Below are 15090 nucleotides of genomic sequence, written 5' to 3' on the forward strand. Positions count from 1 at the left end.
AACATAGACACATTGATTGAACGTATTGCTTTAAAAATGTAACTAGATCTGAGATTTAGATTCAGACCTGTCTCATGGATAATAACAACAATAAAATTGAATCATTATAACTTGATTCTTTGTGTGATTGAAAAATGCTAAATCGAACTGGCATGAGTTTATGAAAAATCACACAAAGAATAACAAAAAACATTAACATATTTTCATTGCTTTCATAAGTAAATCTGTTTAAGGTGCTTTTAATGTGGTTGCCATGGCACTGTGCTTTGTTTCTTTCCCTCCATTCCTGATGATCCAATCAGTGATCTGGGAAATGTGTTCCCACACCCCCCATCACCCACACATCTCTCTGCACAGTGGAAACCTTTAATTGAGGATTGTAAACCCATCAAGTCATTTCCACCCCTTAGTGTTTTTTTTTTTAGGCAAGGGGAAATTGTCATTCACTGCTACCCATCAGCTCCTGCTGAGATAGCTCAAGAGAAAATTAAGGACTATGGCTCAGGGAGTACAATTGGGGGATCAAACACTATAAAATCACTGGGATACAGAGAACCATGGCAGATTACAATATCAGACAGCTTTTCAAAAAAGGATTTTGTGCTGCCCGTTCCTCAACGGGAGAAATAGAGACAGTCAGAACCAATGCGCACCAGCGCCGCTACGGAGCAAATATATTTTATGAGCAGATCTGCAACCTGAGACAAAATCAAGTTGACAAGCTGACCTTTTCAGGACCTTAATGAGTGCTTAATTCTGGGGATGCAGGGTAAAAAATGAATTATGAAAGGCCATGTTGGGCTGTGACTCAGAGAGAGAGAGAGAGAGAGAGAGAGAGAGAGAGAGAGAGAGAGAGAGAGAGAGAGAGAGAGAGAGAGAGAGAGAGAGAGAGAGAGAGAGAGAGAGAGAGAGAGAGAGAGAGAGAGAGAGAGAGAGAGAGAGAGAGAGAGAGAGAGAGAGAGAGAGAGAGAGAGAGAGAGAGAGAGAGAGAGAGAGAGAGAGAGAGAGAGAGAGAGAGAGAGAGAGAGAGAGAGAGAGAGAGAGAGAGAGAGAGAGAGAGAGAGAGAGAGAGAGACAGAGACAGAGAGAGAGAGAGAAACAGAGAGAGAGGTAGAGAGAGAAAGGGCTTAATCATCTATTCTGCACATCAATTCAGGGCTCTGGGTTCCAATGACAAGAGCCCAGTAACAGGGTTTGGGAGAGAGGGGCTTGGTGGAAGGGTGTTGGTGGAAAAATAGGAGTTTGTATAGTTCTGACAGATCCCACTCATAGACTTGGGTCCGTAGGACTGCAGATCTGCAGGTCCACATATGGCTGAAGAAAGTCACAAGCTCAGAGAGCATTGGGCTCACCTGCTGGCATCCCCTATATCAACCCATAACAACAAAAAGCAAACCAATGAATAATAGAAACATTGTCTTGAGGAGTAGCATCACGTAAAGGGACCTTATTTGTGGCAACCACACTAAACAGAAACATCTATTTTTGTTCTCTAATAAATTACACAATAATATTAAGAATCCAAACCAAAACGACCCATGAAATGGCTATATAAGAGAGAGGCCTCCTGGCTGCACCAGTCTGTCCCTGGAGGTGTGTCCTGTTCCTCAGGCCACCAACCACAGGAGGAAGAGCAGACAGATGGGGCGTGGTGGAGAGGAGGTGGGGCCTTGGGGGTGTGTCCTCCATGACAGAGGCAGTTGTTAGCCTCTCTCCGTTATCTCCATCCTGGCTCCTGTGGTCTGCATAGTTTGTGCGTGGCGTGGCCCTCGTCATGTGGGTCACAGTAATGGAGGCAGGGCAAGGGGGTTGGCAGAGGGAGACAGGGGTGGAGCTCAGAGGGACGGGGGGCTGTACTGTGTCATTAATAAGGGGAGAAGATGATGGAGGGGTGCGTGGCCCTCAGGGGCCCTGGGGCGGGCCGGAACAGGGTGGGGCTCAGGAAGGGCGTCTGAAAGAAGGTGGTGCCCGCCGGGTGGCGCAGAGCCAGAGGATTGGTTGCCATGGTGCACAGAGTGGGCTGGGTGAGGGGGCTGGGCAGGAAGCCAGTGGTCAGGCTCTTGGTCAGCTGCTTCTGGAAGGCCAGTTTGGCCTGAAGGAGAGGAGGAGAGAGCAAGAGAGGGAAGGAAGAAAGGAGGGGAGGAAATGAGAGAGGAGAGCAGAGACCGAGAGAGCATGTCATTTCTTGAGGCGCTCACATTTACTTAAAGTAGCGCACACATTTGCTCAGCAAACACGTTTCCCAGGGAACATTGCTCTTTTGCACACATCGTTACCTTGGCTAAACATGCTTGTACATTTCTCCATACTAATATCCTTTCTCTCACCACAACTACCCGTCCCTCTAGGGATTTGCCTTATGAACACTCTCACACAGTCAAGACAAAAGAACAAAAGACTGAACCACAGACACACAGACATGCTTCAACTCCAAACCCTTTACAAAGGTGCTGTTCAATCCCCTGCACCTAGCCAGTTCCAGTGGTTAACCCTGACTTCTCTTGTCCCTGCCTGCCCTGGGCCCTGCCACTCACCTGAGTAGAGAGAGAGGTGAGGTTGTACTGGCTGAACATTTTCTTCATGGCAGACACGGCCCCGCCTGCATACCCAGCCCATCTCACATTCTGCAGGTGGGAGGGGGAGGATGGGAAGAGGGGGAGGTGGAGGTGCGGTGGAGCGGCGGAGATGGGGAGAAGGAGAGGTGGAGGGGAGGTGTGCACATGACAGGAGCACAAAAGTGATTAATACAGAGTGCTGATTCAGGCTGCAGGCTTTGTCAGTAGGGGTAGTGCTGGGGGTTTTGCTGGGGGAAGTGCTGGGGGTATTTCAGCCTTGGATGTCTCAGGAGCAGGGGACCCATTCACTACCACACAGCAGTGTCCTTAACCTCTCTGACAGCACAGGCACACAGGCATGCTGCTTCACTGGAGAGACAACCCCCTAGGGAGGAGCAATGAGGTGTGTGACCGCTGCGCCACTCGGGAGCCCAATGAAGTGTGTGTGTGTGTGTGTGTGTGTGTCAGGGTTGGGGACAATTCCATTAAAGTTCAGTCAATTCAGGAGATAAAAATAAATGTAATTCAGAGATAGAACATTATTGGCCATTATTGTCTAAGAGGATTTTCCAAATTCATGGGTCTTAACCTTGAATTAACCTCAAACCAGGCGTGCGACTGCGTGTGTGTTTCTACATGAAAATTCATGCAATGGCGTGTGTGTGGATCAGTGTGTGTGCCGTGTCTCTGTCGTAGCTGGCCGCGACCGGGAGACCCATGGGGTGGCGCATAATTGGCCCTGCGTCGTCCAGGGTAGGAGAGGGAATGGCCGGCAGGGATGTAGCTCAGTTGGTAGAGCATGGCGTTTGCAAAGCCAGGGTTGTGGGTTCAATTCTCACGGGGGGCCACTATGAAAAATAAAATAATGTATGCACTCACTAACTGTAAGTCGCTCTGGATAAGAGCGTCTGCTAAATGACTAAAATGTAAAATGTAAAAATGTGTCTCACCGATAAGCTGGAGGTGGGCTGGCTCTTGTTGTGGGGGCTGAACTTGGGTTTGGGGGGCTTTCCTGCCAGACGGTCCTTGTGCCTCCTGCTGTTCATGTGCTGAGGAGACCAGAGGAGAAACATTAGTCTGCTAATCTAGTTTTAATGTTGGATTTATCTAGTAGACCATGCCTGATCTACACTGAGTGTACAAAACATTAGGAACACCTTCCTAATATTGAGTTGCACCCCTTTTGCCCTCAGAACAGCCTCAATTTGTCGAGGCATGGACTCTACAAAGTGTCGAAAGATATATTGAGGACACAAAACCACAAAGAAAACCACTACTTCCCTCTATCTACAGTATGCACATGTCTATTTCTCTCTCCTCTGTTCTACTATTAACTGGTTAATCCTAGTTCATCAGAGGATTGGGTGAGGTTTTAACAGTGCCATTGGAATACACTACTAAGGCTTGTTGTAGGCAAGGTTGCTACACATTCCCATATATACTGTATCTTTTCCATGACCAGCTAGTCTGAGAGAGCTGCAAGACTTTCCAAAACCATCCCATCACACAATTAGATGTACAATTTAATGAACATCACCAGGGAAGCAATTACCCGAAACAGCATGGAAAAGAGGTTTAATAAAACCATACGCCTAGATTATCACACCATAAACACGTCAATATCCTGCATTAACATACTGCTAACAGCTCTTACAGGCTCAAATAGACAGTTCTGAGTGAATCACCATCCCATCTGATACACATCTGCTTAGTGTGGGAAAACAATCATAGTATAAACATATAAAATGTGCCAGGTGAATTCAAACACACATTTCCACTGCAATCATCACCACAGGAATAGTAAAATGTTGACCTTCTACTGTAACATGTGCAAAGAGAATTTAATAAATTCGTTATGCTACCATTAAAAGTGGGAGTGCTGAGGAAGTGACGTCATAGGTACAGTGCATTCGGAAAGTATTCAGACCCCTTCCCTTTTTGTTACGTTACAGCCTTATTCTAAAATGGATTAAATCATTTTTCCCCCCTCATCAATCTACACACAGTATCCCATAATGACAAAGCGAAAACAGGTTTTTAGAGATTTTTGCTAATAATTAAAAAAAAAAACGGAAATACCTTATTTACATAAGTATTCAGACCCTTTGCTATGAGACTCGAAATTGAGCTCAGGTGCATCCTGTTTCCATTGATCATCCTTGAGATGTTTCTACAACTTGATTGGAGTCCACCTGTGATAAATTCAATTGATTGGACATTATTTGGAAAGGCACACACCTGTCTATATAAGGTCCCACAGTTGACAGTGCATGTCAGAGCAAAAATCAAGCGATGAGGTCGAAGGAATTGTCCGTAGAGCTCCAAGACAAGACTGTGTCGAGGCATAGATCTGGGGAAGGGTACCAACAAATTACTGCAGCATTGAAGGTCCGCAAGAACACAGTGGCCTCCATCATTCTTAAATGGAAGAAGTTTGGAACCACCAAGACTCTTCCTAGAGCTGGCCGCCCGGCCAAACGGAGCAATCGGGGGAGAAGGGCCTTGTTCAGGGAGGTGATCAAGATGGTCACTCTGACAGAGCTCCAGAGTTCCTCTGTGTAGATGGGAGAACCTTCCAGAAGGACAACCATCTCTGCAGCACGCCACCAATCAGACCTTTATGGTAGAGTGGCCAGACAGAAGCCACTCCTCAGTAAAAGGCACATGACAGCCCGCTTAGAGTTTGCCAAAAGGCACCTAAAGGACTCTCAGACCATGAGAAACAAGATTCTCTGGTCTGATGAAATGTAGGAGTGGCTTCGGGACAAGTCTCTGAATGTCCTTGAGGGGCCCAGCCAGACCCCGAACATCTCTGGAGAGACCTGAAAATAGCTGTGCAGCGACGCTCCCCATCCAACGTGACAGAGCTTGGGAGGATCTGCAGAGAAGAATGGGATAAACTCCCCAAATACAGGTGTGCCAGCTTGTAGTGTCATAAGAAGACTCAAGGGTGCTTCAACAAAGTACTAAGTAAAGGGTTCGTTTTTTTATTTTAAATAAATTTGCAAACATTTCTAAAAACCAGTTCTTCCTTTGTCATTATGGGGTATTGATGAGGGATTTAAAAAATATATCAATTTTAGAATAAGGCTGTAATGCAACAAAATATGGAAAAAGTCCAGGGGTCTGAATGCACTGTAAGAACCTGAAAAGAATTAGTCCAGTGCTAAGTGTGTTTGAAGAGGTAGTTCCATAATCTGTCCCTTCAACATCTCTTGTAGTGTGACATCATCTGTCTGTCTGTGTGTGTCAAATCAAAATGGATGTATCATGTGCACAGGATACACTTGAAAAATAGATTTAAATCTCAATGTGACCTTCTCTGTTAAATAAAGGATAAATAAAAATAACAAATAACCCCACACAGAGCCAAAAACACTGTAGGACCAAAGGCATTTGAATGGAGTCTTATTAGGTTAGCACTCTCTATCAAGCACCTCTCAGAGTGTGCAATATTACCCACAACCTCTCTTTCCTCTTCTCACCTTTCATGTCACGCAAACAGCGCTAGGAGTACTGAGTAGCCCAGAGGGTCATATCTCTCCCTGTCTATCTCCCATACCCCATGGCTACATTCACAATCTTTTCCACTCTTTCCAGCTTATTTCGGGTCATTTTGAGCTCCTTCAATTCAGAACACTGTCAGGACACATTTAGTGGAGGTGGAAAGAGACCCAGTGTGTCAGACCTCCACGTAGTAGACTAGTGGCACAATGGCCTCACTGTGAGTGAACATGAAACCAGATCTTGTCCAGTCCAATGACCTCAGATCCACTCAGGAAGTCAACATACAAAATTAAACTCCAGCTGTTTCACTTCTCTCCCCACCGCTAAACCCTCCTCACCCTGTGCAACCCCCAGCCCTCCCCTGCCACCCTCCCCTCGACCCCCAGCCTCCTCACCTGGCTGAGCTGGGTCTCCGAGTTGACATAGATCTCACACACCTCACAGTGGAAGTTCTTGCTGGGCACCCCCACGCTGCCCTTGGTGCCCAGGCGCTTGCTCTTGCAGGCCGAGCGTCCCCCAGCCCCCACCACCTTCCCCCGGCGCCGCGGCTGGACGCTCTGACCCTCCAGCATCTGCTTGTGCTTCGTACCTGGAGGAGTGAATTGGGAGGAAGAGAATGTCAGATACACATCACTCTGGAGCAGGTACAGTATATATAGAGTACCAGTCAAAAGTTTGGACACACCTACTCATTCAAGGGTTTTTCTTTCTTTTTACTATTTTTTTACATCGTAGAATAATAGTGAAGACATCCAAATTATGAAATAACACATATGGAATCATGTAGTAACCAAAAAAGTGTTTAAAAAAATAATATATATTTTATATTTGAGATTCTTCAAATAGCCACCCTTTGCCTTGATGACAGCTTTGCACACTCTTGGCATTCTCTCAACCAGCTTCATGAGGTATTCACCTGGAATGAATTTCAATTAACAGGTGTGCCTTCTCAAAAGTTAATTTGGGGAATTTATTTACTTCTTAATGTGTTTGAGCCAATCAGTTGTGTTGTGACAAGGTAGGGGGGTATACATTAGATAGCCCTATTTGGTAAAAGACCAAGTCCATATTATGGCAAGAACAGCTCAAATAAGCAAAACAGATAAAACATTCCTTTAAGACATGAAGGTCAGTCAATATGGAACATTTCAAGAACTTTGAAAGTTTCTTCAAGTGAAGTCGCAAAAACCATCAAGCACTATGATGAAACTGACTCTCATGAGGACCGCCACAGGAATGGAAGACCCAGAGTTACCTCTGCTGCAGAGGATAAGTTCATTAGAGTTACCAGCCTCAGAAATTGCAGCCAAAATAAATGCTTCACAGAGTTCAAGTCACAGACACATCTCAACATCAACTGTTCAGAGGGGACTGTGTGAATCAGGCCTTCATGGTCGAATTGCTGCAAAGAAACCACTCCTAAAGGACACCAGTAAGAAGAGGAGACCTGCTTGGGCCAAGAAACACGAGCAATGGACCTTAGATCGGTGGAAATTTGTCCTTTGGTCTGGAGTTCAAATTGGAGATTTTTGGTTCAAACCGCTGTGTCTTTGTGAGACGCGGTGTGGATGAACGGATTATCTCTGCATGTGTATTTCCCACAGTAAAGCATGGAGGAGGAGGTGGTATGGTGTGGGGGTGCTTTGCTGGTGACACTGTCTGTGATTTATTTAGAATTCAAGGCACACTTAACCAGCATGGCTACCACAGCATTCTGCAGCGATACGCCATCCCATCTGATTTGGGCTTAGTGGGACTATCATTTGTTTTTCAACAGGACAATGACCCAACACACCTCCATGCTGTGTAAGGGCTATTTTACCAAGAAGGAGAGTGATGGAGTGCTGCATCAGATGACCTGGCCTCCACAATCCCCCGACCTCAACCCAATTGAGATGGTTTGGGATGAGTCGGACGGCAGAGTGAAGGAAAAGCAGCCAACAAGTGCTCAGCATATGTGGGAACTCCTTCAAGACTGTTGGAAAAGCATTCCAGGTGACAACCTCATGAAGCTGGTTGAGAGAATGCCAAGAGTGTGCAAAGCTGTCATCATGGCAAAGGGTGGCTATTTGAAGAATCTCAAATATAAAATATATTTTGATTTGTTTAACACTTTTTTGGTTACTACATGATTCAATATGTGTTATTTCATAGTTTTGATGTCTTCACTATTAATCTACAATGTAAAAAATTGTAAAAATAAAGAAAAACCCTTGAATGAGTAGGTGTGTCCAAACTTTTGACTGGTAGTGTATATTTTTGCCATTGGGGCAGAAAGAGAATATTGCTGTTTTATAGCTAATCTAATGCTATTTTACACATTCGTCCATGAGGCTGAGAGAAAATGTTGCTGTTTTAGAGCTAATTTGCTGCTATTCTACACATTTTGTCATGAGGCTGAGTTTTGATGTTGTTGCAGTTTAAAGCTAATAGCCTGTAATAAATATAAATAAATCATGGCTTATGACGTGTTCATATGCTATCTGAGGGGGCTGCAGGGTGTGCTACGCCAGTGACTGTCGTGTTCGTACCACTGTTGTGTGCCTCCAGCTGGGATGTAGAGTTGACCGTGACCTTGCACACGGGACAGTGAAGGTGTGGCTTGATCCTCTTGGGGTCCTTGTCGTCCTCACCCCCCTCTGTGCTGGAGGTGTCCGGCTGGCTGCCTGACTCCAGGGCTGTTCCAGGGGCCTCTGGGCCCTGCTCGGGGCCACTGGTGTCTGAGGCTCCGCTCTCTGAGGCCTGGGAGGAGGGGGACACCTCTCCCTGGGGCCCGGGGGACAGGGTGGCCAGCTCCATGGAGGACACCTCAGATACAGGGGTCAGCATCACAGAGCTGCTGCAGCCGGGGCTCTCGCCCAGCTTCACAGCCTCACAATTCACCACTGGCTCCAGGTCAGCAGGCAGCAGATCTGGGGAGGAGAAGGAGAGGAGGCAGTGGTCAGTCACTGAACATTACACTGGGTGGTAAGGGAAGAGTGAAGAGCTTAGTGCCTGAACAATGCCACCGAGGACTACAGTTGATCACTGCAGTATGACGTTCAGTGACTGACCACAGGGATCACTCATAGGAAACATTATGTTCAGAGACAGAGCTGTGTTAATCTAGTTTATCCCTCAGGGTTAAAAACAAAGGCTGATAGTATAGCTGAAATGCCACAAAGATAACACATGAAATGCATTGGAAAATGCTCATTCCAATGTACTGCCTTCAAACGCTTCATATTGCAGAACATGTTTATAGATTATGGAAACAGATTGTAAAAGCAGCATTGCAAGTAATACATGTGTGAGTGAAAAGTGACAACAAATAATGCTTGTTCTCATTTGAGGCTAACTTGGAGAATTAGCTGTTTAGTCATTTATCTATAAACGGCCATGAAGCGTTTGAAGGCAGTACATTGGAATGAGCATTTACCAATGCATTTCATGTGTTAGCTTTGTGGCATTTCAGCTATACTATCAGCCTTTGTTTTTTAACCCAGAGGGACAGACTTTATTAACACAGGGTATATTCAATCTCTCTCTCTCTCTCTCTTATGATTATTATTTTGGAACAGGCAGGGCTGGACTGGCGACGCGCACCACTGGCTTGGTGCGAGGAGCAGGAACAGGCCGGGCCGGACTGGGAACACGCACCACTGGCCTGGTGCGAGGAGCAGGAACTGGCCGGCCCGGCCTGTTCCTGCTCCTCGCACCAAGTCAGTGGTGCGTGTCGCCAGTCCGGCCCGGCCAGTTCCTGCTCCTCGCACCAGGCCAGTGGTGCGTGTTCCCAGTCCGGCCCGGCCTGTTCCTGCTCCTCGCACCAAGCCAGTGGTGCGCGTCGCCAGTCCAGCCCTGCCTGTTCCAAAATAATAATCATAATAATTTATATCAGCATAATCAAGGTGTAGATTACATCACACATGCCAGTGTTCTAACTTGTAACATAGCTGCATGGATTTCTACTAATGCGACTCAGTGCATCCAATGGCAATGGCTGTAATAGTCGGCTAGTGCGGATATGATGGAATCTAGCCCTTGATTGGTTCTTATTGGGAGACAACATGGGCATTATGGTCCGATTGGAACCTCCCATGCTGAGTTTGATGATAGACAGAGATCATTTCAGTGTTAATTTGAAGTGTTCTCCCATTACAGTTTGGCATTGTAGCGCTCGCCGCCACTGGCTCGCTCTGCTGCATTTCAATTTCACATTGGGCCAATCACACAATTTGGCTTATTAAAGAGCGTACCTCCTTGCAAAATTGCCTCAGAACTGTAAAATGATTTACAACATAAAAAAACAGGCACAGCTTATCTACTTTCTCTTTCCAACGTCTCTCTTGTTCCCCCTCTCCTCTACCCCATCTCTCTCTCTTCCTTTCATTCATTTCATCTTATCTCTCATTTTCTACTCATCATCTCTTTTCGTCCCCACCGCTGCATCCCCCCTTTCAGACCTCGCTCTACGACGACAGAATATTAAAATTAGATTTGATGAGAGAGAACGTTATCTTTCTCCCAGTCCTTTGTCCAGTTTCTCCTCTCAGAGAGAGAGAGAGAGAGAGTCAGTGAGTGATGGGGGAAAGTAAAGTGTAGACTCTCCCACCCAACACCTCACTTCACCCTGATACCTTCCTATCTCTCCTCACTAATATTCTCTCTAGCAGAAAGAAACTAGTTTGAAATTCTGGTCTTTTTGTAATCTTTTTCAGGCCAGAGTGGTGGAGGGATAGATGGAGGGAGGGAGGGAGGGATAGATGGAGGGAGGGAGGGAGGGATAGATGGAGGGAGGGATGTACAGGGTAGAGGAGGAAACTAGTCTAGCAGAAACATCTTTGAGTCCTATCGCTGCAGATGGATAAACAGGGCTTCTGAAGATAAATGGGATCAATCATGTTATCTGAAGATAAATGGGATCAATCATGTTATCTGAAGATAAATGGGATCAATCATGTTATCTAATGGATGCTCTCTATTGACTTCATCAAAAGACTACTGCTACATTTACATACATTGGTACAATACTCAGGAGATTCAGCCATAGTCTAGTCAGGTCCATTGTGGGGGATTTCTCTCATGTCACCAACATTACGGCTGTATCCCAAATAGCACCCTATTCCCTATGTAGTGTGCTACTTTTGACCAGTCAAAGATAGTGCACTACATAGAGAATAGGGTGCCATTTGGGACACAGATTATGTAAGTATGCTGCAGTCTGATCACTTCACAGAGCTCTTTAGGAACTCCTCTACAGGGACCAAGCCTTTCTCTACAAGCAGGGCAAACAGAGGGGAAGGGTTCAGGGAGAGTAAACATGGGGGTAAGCAAACAATCCCCCAGGCTCAGAGCCACCATCCACCACCACCATGGGGAAAAGATTGGATATAAGGCCCAGCTGGGAGGGGCCTAGGGACTACAGAGGGTTTCGATTGGATGTTTGGGGGCACCGCCGTCCAATCCTCTCATACCCATGTTCCTGATCACAGTGTATGTGTGAGACAGGCCCTCCTGTTGTTAGACTTTAAACAGCAGACATTAAATAAGGAGGGTAGCATTGAGAAATAATAATGACAGAGTACCGGAAGAGATGAGAGAGTGATGGAGGGAAAGGGATGAGATGAAGGGAGAGGGATGGAGGAGGAGGGGGATGGAAGGACAGGAGAGAAATGGGAGGAGAGGAGATGGATGAAAGGGAGAAAGAGGGATTAGGGGTGGAAAGTGATGTAAAGAGAGTAGATGGATGAAAGGTAGGATGGAGAAGAGTAAAGGGGGGAGAGTGGGATGAGGGAAGATAAGTGAGCAAAGGGGAAAAGCAGCAAACATCAACAGAAAAAGGAGAGAAAATGGAACGAAAGATCAACTACACAGATTCCTCCCTTTTCTCCCTCTCGCTATCATTTAACTTACTTGTTGCCTCCATCATGCCTGTGTCCATGAGTGCGGGGAGGGTCTCAGTGGGGAGTGTAACAGTCGCAGCACTCTTAGCCCTCTCCCTGTCCCGTTCTCGGTTTCGTTCCCGGTCCTTCTCTCTGCCTGTGGACGTGGCTTCCCCAAGCCGACGCTGACGATTCTTCTGGGCCTCCATGGCTTTCAGCTTCCGGGCATGTTTATGCCCCTTATAGTGCGCCTCTGCCTGGTTCTGGAAGGGAACCAACAGAGAGCAGAAACACTTCAGGAAGGTTAGCAGTAGCACTTAGACATAAATCTATAAATTGCTGCACATTTTTTAAAACACTCGAATATACACTACCTCTGCAAAAATAGATATTACAATTTCATCTTTACACACACACAAGACCTGGGTTCAAATACTATTTAGGGTATTTCAATTACTTTCAAAGACATTTGGAAGTAAGTATTTAAATAGCCACCCTTTGCCTTGATGACAGCTTTGCACACTCTTTGCACACAGCAAAGCTGTCATCAAGGCAAAGGGTGGCTACTTTGAAGAATCTCAAATATAAAATATATTTAGATTTGTTTAACACTTTTTTTGGTTACTACATGATTCCATATGTGTTATTTCATAGTTTTGATGTCTTCACTATTATTCTACAATATAGAAAATAGTAAAAATAAAGAAAAACCCTTGAATGAGTAGGTGTGTCCAAACTTTTGACTGGTACTGTATATTTTTTTCTCCCCCAATTTCGTGATTACGATCTTGTCTCATCGCTGCAACTCCCCAACATGCTCGGGAGAGGCGAAGGTTGAGTCATGCGTCCTCCAAAACATGACCCGACAAACCGCGTTTCTTAACACCCGCTCACTTAAACCGGAACCCAGCTGCACCAATGTGTCGGAGGAAACACCGTTCAACTGACGACCGAAGTCAGCCTGCAGGCACCCGGCACACCACAAGGAGTCGCTAGAGCGCGATGAGCCAACTAAAGCCCCTCCGGCCAAACCCTCCCCTAACCTGGACGTTGCTGGGCCAATTGTGCGCCGCCCTATGGGACTCCCGGTCACGGCCGGTAATGAACCCCAGGCTGTAGTGATGCCGCAACACTGCAATGCAGTGCCTTAGACCGCTGCGCCACTCGGGAGGCCCCAGAAAATAATTATTTAAATAACAAATAATCAAATACGTATTTGAACCCAGGTCTGACAGACACGCACAAACACACACATAAACACACACACACACACACACACACACACACACACACTGCTGCCTGTGTGGAGGAAAGAGTCTGTTCCTACCTGATAAGAGCACTGGCACAGTGAAAGCCAGAGGTATAATTGCATGTATAATGTGCAAAAAGAGAGAGGATCCCATCTCTAAAATCAGACTATTAAATAGGCACGCTGAGACAGCCACTGCAAATCACATGCACACAAACACAACACACTACATACCTAGCATACTGTACACACATGTGCACACACAAATTAACTGCACACACACCCAACAGAGAACACACACATTCTGTCACATTCTCAGACACACTCAAAACACACACATACATTCTCCAAAATGGACATACACACCCTGCACTACATTTTACCTTCACATTCTAATAATTCTCATGACCCAGCTCAATCCATGAGCAAATCCCCTGATATCAGAGCAAATAGAAATAGCAGAGGAATCGATAAAGAGATCTCTCATTAAAATCTAAACAGCTTTGAGCTGAACCTCTTCATCAGATACCTGTATGGGACTAATACCACCTCAGCCTTGTTGGAGTGATGCATGACTACAAAGAAGGATACATGACTGCATTCTCTCTCTCTCTCTCTATCTCTCTCTCTCTCTCTCTCTCTCTCTCTCTCTCTCTCTCTCTCTCTCTCTCTCTCTCTCTCTCTCTCTCACACACACACACAAACACAAACAAATAAAACCTCACCATTAATAAAATTATGTTTGTCAAAACTCCAAACTGTTAACACTTGGTAACGCAGCCAGTCTTACATTCAAAACCTTTCATTTTGCATTCATTTTGTTTGCAGACATCTTTCACCACACAACCATTGATCGAAAATATAAGTTTACTGTGAAATATAATGAGTACATTGGTTTAATCACCAGAACACAACATAATGATATTTTCTCAATTTAGTTATTTTAACAACCAGTTAATCCAATAGCAAAAATGTAAGATACATGTTTCAAAATTGCTATTTGAATGTAGTATGCTACTGTACTGTAAATTACAGTTCATTACACTGTTTTCACATTAGGCAATACACTTGCACTACCCATTAAAATTGACTGAACTGTCACGGTTTCGGCCGAGGCTGCTCCTCCTCCTTGCTCGGGCAGGTTTCGGCGGTCGTCGTCCCCGGAGTACTAGCTGCCACCGTTGTATGTTTCATGTTCGTTTGGTTTTGTCTTGATGTTGTACACCTGTTTCTAGTTAGTGCTCATTAGTGTCCTATTTAGTTCTCGTTGTGTGTGTCAGGTGTTGTGTGTGATTACGCTTCTGTTTGGAGTTCTGTGCTACGTGTTTCCCTCCGTTGTTTTGGAGAGGTGTTCGCACATGTTAGTGCGCCTTTAGTTTGACGCCTGTGTGCGCCTATATTTCGCCTCCGGGCTTGTTGTGCTTGTGTACTACGTGAATATTTCACTAAAGTCTTTTGGACTTAGTTTCTGCGTCCTGCGCTTGATTCCTGCACCACACCCACCTTCAGCACCCGTGACAGAATCACACACCATATATATGGAATCAGCAGGAGCAACGACCACACCTGAGTCGCTGGAGGAGCATGTCCGCGGCCAGGATGACCAGATCAGACAACTGGGGACCGCTCTACAGGATGTCATCAACACCCTGCACCGATGGGAGTCCAGATAGGTACCCACACCTCCACCTACCTTGCCACCCCCATCGGCCGGTCCACCAGTCCCAGGTCCGGAACCCAGTGGGATTCGGCTCTCGCTCCCGAGGGCGTATGACGGCACAGCTGCCGGGTGTCAGGGGTTCCTCCTGCAGGTGGAGCTCTACCTGGCCACTGTACACCCGGTGCCCTCGGGACACGAGAGCGTTTCCGCCCTCATCTCCTGTCTCACGGGCAAGGCGTTGGAATGGGCCAACGCCGA

At 46.1% G+C, this 15090-nt stretch overlaps 1 protein-coding gene across 1 annotated transcript in view; it reads right to left on the reverse strand.

Annotated features, from left to right (window-relative positions):
* Nucleotides 1-1864: 1864 nt before the first annotated feature.
* LOC311148219 (zinc finger protein 385D-like) overlaps nt 1865-15090 on the reverse strand; it is a gene marked incomplete at both ends in the record, with an annotated part of 152517 nt that continues 139291 nt past the window's right edge. The window contains 6 exons of the mRNA XM_084185106.1: nt 1865-2092; nt 2535-2624; nt 3506-3604; nt 6458-6651; nt 8594-8974; nt 11955-12186. Coding sequence (XP_084041232.1) covers nt 1865-2092; nt 2535-2624; nt 3506-3604; nt 6458-6651; nt 8594-8974; nt 11955-12186 — 1224 coding nt within the window. The remainder of the gene's footprint in view (nt 2093-2534; nt 2625-3505; nt 3605-6457; nt 6652-8593; nt 8975-11954; nt 12187-15090) is intronic.

Source organism: Coregonus lavaretus (assembly GCF_964263955.1).
Source record: "Coregonus lavaretus genome assembly, chromosome: 2".
Lineage (NCBI taxonomy): Eukaryota > Metazoa > Chordata > Actinopteri > Salmoniformes > Salmonidae > Coregonus > Coregonus lavaretus.